General features: G+C 44.5%; 1 protein-coding gene across 1 annotated transcript in view; it reads right to left on the bottom strand.

Annotated features, from left to right (window-relative positions):
* Positions 1–270: 270 nt before the first annotated feature.
* LOC308309588 (breakpoint cluster region protein-like) overlaps positions 271–9,496 on the bottom strand; it is a 124,193-nt gene continuing 114,967 nt past the window's right edge. Inside the window, exons 10-16 of the mRNA XM_080755500.1 lie at positions 9,111–9,207; positions 8,394–8,503; positions 6,633–6,772; positions 5,079–5,213; positions 3,442–3,547; positions 1,788–1,950; positions 271–477 (exon numbers count right to left, since the gene is read on the bottom strand). Of these exons, the coding sequence (XP_080611626.1) occupies positions 388–477; positions 1,788–1,950; positions 3,442–3,547; positions 5,079–5,213; positions 6,633–6,772; positions 8,394–8,503; positions 9,111–9,207 (841 nt within the window). The 3' untranslated portion in view covers positions 271–387. The remainder of the gene's footprint in view (positions 478–1,787; positions 1,951–3,441; positions 3,548–5,078; positions 5,214–6,632; positions 6,773–8,393; positions 8,504–9,110; positions 9,208–9,496) is intronic.

Below are 9,496 nucleotides of genomic sequence, written 5' to 3' on the forward strand. Positions count from 1 at the left end.
TAATCACACCAAACATTGGGCGTGACGTTATATTACCCCCAATCAGCGGGGAGAGTACATTGTGTGCTGCAAAGTATCGGGTCACATCTTTAACACGTATAGGACGACGACTCCCCCCTCCGGTGGATATAATTATGGCAAATTACTATCGCCAGAGGACCTTAATTTCCCTTGCCGTTTTTCTTTGCAGTCCAGCAGGAGAGCCGATTTGACCCGCGGGCGGCGGGCGGGTCAGTAGATTATTAAAAAAAAAAAAAAAAACAAGACTATTTATGGACTCAGTTTGAGCCAGCGTTTCCTTCTTTCCTCTCTCTCCTTCACATATAGTCCTTCAAAGTCTATAAAGTGGGAGACAGTCAGTGAGGCAGGCAGACAGTATACGTGTCTCTATACTTCGGTGGAGAAGAGAATGCTCTGGCGTTTACTGTCGGGGGTGGGGATGGTCTCCAGCTGGAGGAAGTATAACAGCACCTGCACCTGCAATAACGAGAGGAGAGGGTACATTTTTACCAAATGTTTATATTTACGTATAAATAAAATAAAAAAACACATTTACTATATTTTTTTCTGCCTTCATTTGGATGTACCGTTGAGATAGACAGAAAAAGAAAAGTGTGTGTGTGTGTGTGTGTGTGTGTGTGTGCGCACGCGCGCGCGTGCGTGTGTGTGTGTGTGTGTGTGTATTTAATTGTATACACACAATACTATACACAAAGCATAGTATTTAATAGTAAAATATCTAAAAACACATATTATTTACCCACATTAAAAAACCCCAGCAGGGACGTGCACACATAGACATCAAAGGGGGCTTCGTTCAGCCCCTGCCCCTTTTACCTGTCTGTAAAACAACTGCCCTCTCTCATCAGATCATCAAATGCGGCGTTTAACACGGTGAAAGAAATGCAAATGCCCCTCGCCTCTCCATTCTTTCCCATGCCATATCCCCGAGAATTGATTTTTTTCTCTCTTTTTCGATCTTGAACACATGCATTTTGCATTGAGAGCTTGTAGATCGGCTATTTTCTTCCAAAAGTGCCCCTCTTACGGAATTTCAGCCCCCGGGCCTCTCTTAAAGGGACACTTTTTGCAAAAAAAAAAATATATGTCAATGACGTTTAGAAGCTTTAGAACACTTTCCTGGAGATCTTTATGTGTGCAATATGTGGTTTTAGCTATTTTAGATTGTAGCAGTGAGCACAGTAGTGTCTCTGATGTCATGGACACTGGTCTCACTATACCTTCCTGGACTACAATTCCCATACTTCTTTGGTGCACTGCTCCTCCTTGTGGATAGGGGGGAGAGCTGTCTTACTGAGACAACATGTAGTTCCAGGAAGGAAGTGAGCCCCAGTGTCCATGACATATCAGAGACACTGTGCTCACTGCTACAATCTAAAATATCTAAAACCACATATTAGACACATAAAGACCCCCCCAGGAAAGTGTTCTAAAGCTTCTAAACGTCATTAACATATATTTTTTTAGCAAAAAGGGTGAAGTGTCCCTTTAACCCATTCTGAACGGGAACGCATTTTGGTGTTAGCATCACGCTATGCTTTAGCTATTGAAAAATAGCAGATCTACAAGCTCGTAGCGCGCCAGGTCTGCTATTTTTGAAAAATGGAAGAACGACTGACATTTTTTTAGAATCTGATCTCAGGTCAGAATGGTGTTAATCAGACCAGTGTGTGTCCGGTGGAAACCTTGTGTGAATCTGATCTCAGGTCAGAATGGGTTAACACTCTCTGCACGTCCCTGGCCTATAGTGCGTGTAGTACTCTTACCTGTGACATAACTTCCAGCGACCAGCTGTCCGCCATGCTAATGGGTTGCGTGGGGTTGGCGGGGATCTTGCTGTCTTTCTCGGAAGGCCTGAGCAGCGTGGGGCCAAACACCGTGGCCAGGTTGTGGAGAGACATCTTGTTGACGCACTCCTTTTCGGCGACCCTGTTGTTGTTGTCGTTGTCGGGTTATAATAGGGCGATCAGAGAGGACACGATGTCAATGGAATGGGCGAGACAAACGATGTTATGACATCTGGTGTGTGTGCGCGTGTGTGTGTGGCGCACGTGCTTGACCCAGAGCCATCTAATAGAAGAGTTACGACATTGAGGGGGCAGAAACCCAGCGCTCGAGGGGGGGGGGGGGGGGGGCAAATAAAAATAAGGCATGTGTGCAACATGCCGACTGTCTTTAAAGTATTGTACAGTAACAACTGAAGTCTCTGTAATGTTTTATGTTGTTGTGACGATTACACTACAAAACTAATCTAAAATAAAGGGTATAACTGCTGCACGTATAGATCCAATTTATTTGTATTTAAGTTAATTATTGCTCGCATAATGTCTTCTTCATTCATTGCATGACTATGAAGTCAGGCCGGACGTGCCATTGTTTGGCTAATTATGCGGAACCCCTTATAGGGCAGTCTGGTGTCACTGAGACAGGGGTAGACAAGGTTGCACACGTCTGTTTGACAGCGCGACGCAGACAGAAGTTCCCAAGTGTGTGAATCACTGTGTTCAGCACGGCTATCTCATTCCCTTATGCTTATAGAGAGCAGCCAGTGAGGTATGTTAATGTTGTTGTTTTGCATGTTATTAGAGTGTATTTTCTTTATTTCATTCGTGCTTTTGACGCCGTGTCGTTTATGCCATGTTGTACTGAGCATTTGTTTATGTTTTGTTGTCGTTTATCAGTTCGACGTTGGTTTGTGTGTGCTTCAAGTGCTTCACAGTAAATCCAACCGGTTATGCAGAACAACTGACTCGTTTTTTGGACAAGAGCAGAGGGAGTGATGAAGGGATTTGAGATCATTAAAGCTGGGCTGTTGCCTGGTGTCCAATGCATTTCTGCCTATACTTCCGGTCCAGGACTTGTCCCTACTTGTTTGAAAAAGAGGGTCCCAGCTAGCCCTCATAGTGTGTTCTCCGAGAACTAAATACAGGTTGAAATGAAATGAAAAATGACTGTTGTAGCGACTACGTCTTCCCATCAAATCAAATTAGAAGTATAGTGCTATGAGGCTGAGCTGTCGGCAGGAACTGTATGACGCGTTTCTTTTCAAATCAAATCCAGAAAAGTTCTTATTGTATAGTTAAGGTGATTTATTGACAAATAAACAAGGTCCAAGAATGTATACTGAAAATGTTGATGAATGAAAACGTGTAGATAAATGATTAAAGGTAGATTAAACGGTCAACAGAAAATATTGAGCCTATAGAGCTCACCCCCATTCTCTCACTGAATGGCCACTGCCCAGACACACACAGCTGACATAAGTAAAGTGATTAGCAGACACACACACACAGCAGGAGCTCACCAATCAGGTTAAGGGCTGTGGCGCATCTAAAAACCCAAGCGTGGGTAAAAAAGATAAACAAATAGAATAAACAACAAACTAAATGTATATTTTGGTGCTCCTACAATATGACCTACCTCTTCAAGTGGTCGAGCAAGAAGAGGAACGTGACCAGGTTGGGTTCTGGCAGCGACAGCAACAGGTTCAACATGCAGCTCTCTTTGGCGACGCTGTCCGTCAGGGCTGCGGAAAAAAGCACGCGGTCGACATTAATCATCGTGGGTGACAATATTAACACAACGGACGATGAAGCCGTCGTAAATAATGTCTTCGAGTGATTTGAATGGTTTAAAAAAAAGAATATGAACAAAACGGCAACAACTTCTATTAGCCATAAATAATAGCCAACTAACTTTCATGCATGACTTAAGGGCCGGCAACTTTCATTCATGCCTGCGTGGATGATACGATTCATTGCGGTTGATGTTCACAATGGTTGAATCCATTAAAGGGACACTTCACCCTTTTTGCAAAAAAATATATGTTAATGACGTTTAGAAGCTTTAGAACACTTTCCTGGGGGTCTTTATGTGTGTAATATGTGGTTTTAGATATTTTAGATTGTAGCAGTGAGCCTGTTGTCTCTGATGTCATGGACACTGGGATCACTTCCTTCCTGGACTACATGTTGTCTCAGTAAGACAGCTCTCCCCCTATACACAAGGAGGAGCAGTGCACCAAATAATTATGGGAATTGTAGTCCAGGAAGGTAGTGAGACCAGTGTCCATGACATCAGAGACAACAGGCTCACTGCTACAATCTAAAATATCTAAAACCACACATTACACACATAAAGACCCCCAGGAAAGTGTTCTAAAGCTTCTAAACGTCATTAACATATATTTTTTTGCAAAAAGGGTGAAGTGTCCCTTTAACGGAACCCCTTTTGGTGTTTTAAGCATCATGTCGTGCTTTAGCTGTTGGAAAAACAGCAGATCTACAAGCTCGTAGCACGCCACCGACTACCGAGTGCCGTGCTATGAGCTTGTAGATCTGCTATCTTTGGAAAATCGTGAAAATGTGTCGCAAATCTTTGAATAATACGTATATTAATTAATTTAGAGCGAACGTTTTATAAATCTTAGTCTGAAATAGAAACATAGGTATTTCAGAAAACAGTCATGATTTAGAAGATCTTTTTTTGTTCTCGACGTCAGGCCTATAGTGGTTCGAAGAACCACTGACATCGAAACATAGCTTTTTTTTTCCAAGAAAACTGTCGGGATGTGTAGAAGATTTTTGTTTTGGAAGCATGAGTTAAGTCCGTTGCTCTCCCCAGGTTGGCGGAGGGTGTGTAGAGCCCAGGATCACAGTAGATGATTGACACGGGGGTGAAAAATGGGTTACAAAATCGTGGGATAAAAAATATAAAAAAATAAGACATTTTTTTTATAGAATCTGATCTCAGGCCTATATATAAAATCACACACGTGTGAACTGAGTGGTGCAATTCCCCCCCCCCCCCCCCTCTCTCTCTCTCTCTCTCTCTCTCTCTCTCTCATTAGAGACACAGCACTACCCCTCTCTCTGTTTCTGGCGCCCCCTACTGGTATAAATCAGTAACATACTCGTGCTCATAGACACACACAGGTACCTACACAGGTATACACAGGTACGTACACGGACATTGCTGGTTGTAGGAGTGGTTGCACCACTCAAAAAACAGGGTTTTAAACTGGGTTTTAAACGGTATAAACACCACCGTGACCTTACTGATGCCCCCCGCGAAGCTGGGGTAGAGGTCGTCGGTGAACAGCGGCTCCGGCAGCTCCCTGAAGTAGAGCTTCAGCGTTCCGGCGATGGCGTTCACGTCCATCTCGCTCATCATCACCGACACGTCCTTGTTGTCTGTCGAGCAACAAAAAAACGGGACGACAAAACGTTATCGTCACACTATAACCCGTTCTGACCTGAGATCAGATTCATACGAGGTTTCCACTGGACACACAGCTGGTCTGATGAACCCATTCTGACCTGAGATCAGATTCTAAAAAATGTCAGTCGTTCTTTGATTTTTCAAAAATAGCAGACCTACAAGCTCGTAGCGCGCCACTCGGTGGCGCGCTATGAGCTTGTAGATCTGCTATTTTTCAATAGCTAAAGCATAACATGATGCTAACACCAAAACGGGTTCCCGGTCAGAATGGGTTAACCGAATGTCTGAATGTCTGTCTGTGTGTGTCACTCACTGCAAACCGCCGTATATATATCCTCACCACCTGCACCAACAATCGCGCCCTTTTCACACAGGCATTGCACATGATAATATTATGGAGGTCTTATAACGAAGCCCCTTTTTTCCCCCCCCGATTTGACACATTAATGATTAATAATGAATTTATTAGTGAGTTATTAAAAATGCGAAAACGCACCCCGGGGCGGATGTATCTGATGAACAGAGAGACAGTCAAAAGAACATTATAATTTAACAGTGTTCCCTTGTGATTGACGGTGATACATTCCTTGACTATCTATAATAAAAAAATGAGTTCAAGTCCGTTGCTCTCCCCAGGTTGGCGGAGGGTGTGTAGAGGGCCAGGATCACATTAGATGATTGACACAGGGGTGAAAAATGGGTTACAAAATCGTGGGATAAAAAAAAAAAACAAGTGTTCCCTTATGAGTGTCAGAGTGCCCGCCCTGAAACTGGGAGGTCGGGGGTTCGATCCCCGGCCGGGTCATACCAAAGACTGTATAAAAATGGGACCCAATGCCTCCCTGCTTGGCACTCGCTCCGCAATCAAAGTGTTGGATTGGGGGGGGGGGGGTCAATGCCACGAGCTTGTATAGGTCTGCTATTTTTGGAAAAATCGAAGAGCGACTGACGTATAGAAGACTTTTTTTTTTTTTTTTAATCTTGATCTCAGGTCAGAATGGAAAACTGTCAGGATGTATAGAAGTATACATTTTTCAGAATCTTGATATCTCAGGTCAGAATGGTGTTGTTATAAGGAACCACTCTGAGCCTATCTATTACACATTGGAGAAGTGGTACCCAAAAAGCTGTACGCAATACGTTGTACCAAGAAGAAACCCAAAGCCACAACAGCTACGTCGCTATTGCAACACCCACAACACCATCTTACACACTACACCCACACACTCACACGGGCAGTGACGTCACACACTTACCCTTCGCAGTGTTCAAAAGCTATCTCCTCATAAGCCGCCCGACCACAAAGCAGACCACCGGCCGTCAAACATTAGTCTTTGCACATATATATATACGACGTTATATATAAAATCAGTATATATATATATACTCACTGGTGTCGAAAGCAGCCTTCAGTGCCTGGATGTCAGTGGCCACTCCCGATACTCGGTAGATGCCCACCTCCTCCATGCCCCGTCTCTCGATCTCCTCAAGGCACTGGCGCACAATGTAGGGCACCTTAGAACGCTCTCGCCTAAACGGAGAACAAGTCAGAGATGAGAACGCACGTCGTACGCACGCACACAGTCACACTCTCTTCAATGTCTTTATTCAATGTCAATGCCTGCCTAAATATGTCCCAAACCGCCCCCCTAAGGTCTTCCACTGCTGGCCTGCTCGCTTTGCCAAAAAAAATGGCAACTAAAAAATACGGGGAAGCAGCTTTTTGCTTCTACGGGCCGTCGGCATGGAACAAACTCCCACTGTACCTTCGACAGGCAGCCTCTGTAGACATTTTTAAAGCTCAGCTCAAGACCCACTTCTACAACATTGCTTTTAATTGATCTTTTATTTTTTATTTTTGTTATTCATGTCCTCACTGTATTGCATTACTGCTTGTTTTTAATGTTGTTGCCTTGCTTTTCTTTTATTCTCCATTTTTCTGTAAAGCACTTTGAGCTGCATTTCATGTCATGAAAGGTGCTATACAAATAAAGTTTTATTATTATTATTATTATTTATTTCAGTCCAACATCTATAAAACACATTATCAAAGGGGCACAGATATCTTTTTCAGTTGCTTCTGATATGATATATCCCGCACACACTATAGTCGAAACATCACGCGTCTCAGTGCTCGAGTCCAAAAACAAGCCCTAAAAATGTACAGAATATATAGGCGACAAACACATGAACTTATTCACACTAACAGCCGACATTCAAGGTCACTTCAGCCTGTCATATTTATACCAACACCCCCCCCCAAAGAAAGTCATGGGTATACAAAAAAAGCACCTTCTCCTCCAAATAGACCGACGGCCTATAATGGAGGAGATTGAACAGTTATATATGTTGCGTGCTGCTTTGCTTTTACACTTACACTTACCCTGCGGACATTATGGCCCAGGCTGCCAAATATAAGAACAATGAGCTGGCAGACGTTTTTTTATTTCCAGGAAGATTTGACTATTTATAGTGACTCATAGGAATAGACTATGTGACAACCAGGTATTGTCTGGTGACCACCGGAGAGACGGGTGACAGCCGGAATGTAGACGGCACCCCGGGTGAGCAGTATGGGTTAGCGCCCCAGCCAGCCTGTGTCCTCCGTGAGGAGGAAGCCCAACAGCCCTCGGTGAGGCCTTTGGGAGGGCCATGCAAGCAGCAAGCGGAAACCGCAGCACCAGTGCCCTGCGGAACCATTGCCCACCACTCCCGAATGAACTGTCTGGTGCTGGGACTCCGGTGCAACGCACAGGGTCCTGGGCCTGGTGACAGCAGGAGTGGACCTGGTGAGACGTAGGAGGGGCCCGGACAGGGACAGGAGACAACCCACAGAGCCTATAGTCCCTCCATGCACCAGAAGTGTGTATACGTCCCAGCCCTGGCAGAGTAGTTCTGGAGTAGTTCCAACAGATTTTGTGCCCCTGGTTTTTCCCTATAGTGGGACTGATTGAGGGTATAGCTACTCGGACGTAAGTCGTGGACTTGATCAACCCCGGCTGGGTCGCCTGAGTGAGGGGTATGATGTTGGAAGACCCCGAAACCCCGTTGACCCCAGGCTATACATCACTGAGGATACGTCCCAGGTGCATCCATGCGATGTTTTTTTTTAGTCATGGCTATACTACTTGACTGGCTCTTTCTTAACTCACTTAGTCACTGTGGAGATCTTGACACCAAAGACACCCATGGGTTTCCTCGAAGGCATCCTCTTTAGGCTGAACTCTCGGCTGGTGAACTTAATGGAGAGTTTAACCTCGATCTGAAACGGAGGAGACAACGAGAAGGTGCTGTAAATTAACCACACGAACCCCGTAGAGCGTCGCAGTCCCGCCCCCCTCGAGTCGAGACTCCTAATAGACTCCTCATTCCTCATAGACTTTTCAGAAAGTATTTATTTAAAGACGTTTTTATACGCCGCTGGACAAAGCCAACTCTTGTCGTGACAAATCATGACCACAAACAATTTTTCGGGCCCAAACAAAGAATTAGAAAGTAGGAAAAAAAACGGCACTTTTTTTGTTGTTTTTCTTCTTTGTAGTTATTTGTTTGGTCCAAAATATTGTGTGCGTTGTCATGATTTGCCGCGACAAGAGTTAAAAGGTCTTTAAATAAATACGTAACTATAGCTCTGGCGTAGAGAGAGAAACAAGGAGGGGGGGGGGGGGGGGGGGCACCGGGGGAACCCTAGTCAACAATTAAGGTATAATGGAGCATGCATGGGCAACTGGCGGCCCCCCACCATCACTTAATGCGGCCCACAGGCTAAAATATCCAAACATTGATATATTATTGATTTCAGCTAATTAGTAGTATTACATTTCGTCTTTTTTATTTTGTAAAGAGTCACCCCAGTGTAATCCACTCACCCCGTTCATGGGAATGACGGTCCTCTGCCAGTCTTTGCCCTGGAGGATCTGAGGCTCCAGCTGAATGTGAAGAAGCATAATTAAAACCCATTCTGACCTGAGATCAGATTCATTACGAGGTTTCCACTGGACACACACACACACACACACACACACACACACACACACACTGGTCTGATTAACCCATTCTGACCCGAGATCAGATTCATTACGAGGTTTCCACTGGACACACACACACACACACACACACACACTGGTCTGATTAACCCATTCTGACCTGAGATCAGATTCATTACGAGGTTTCCACTGGACACACACACACACACTGGTCTGATTAACCCATTCTGACCCGAGATCAGATTCTATAAAAATGTCAGTCGTGCTTT

This window comes from Protomyctophum bolini (assembly GCF_963924005.1).
Source record: "Protomyctophum bolini genome assembly, chromosome: 22".
NCBI classification, from domain to species: Eukaryota; Metazoa; Chordata; class Actinopteri; order Myctophiformes; family Myctophidae; genus Protomyctophum; species Protomyctophum bolini.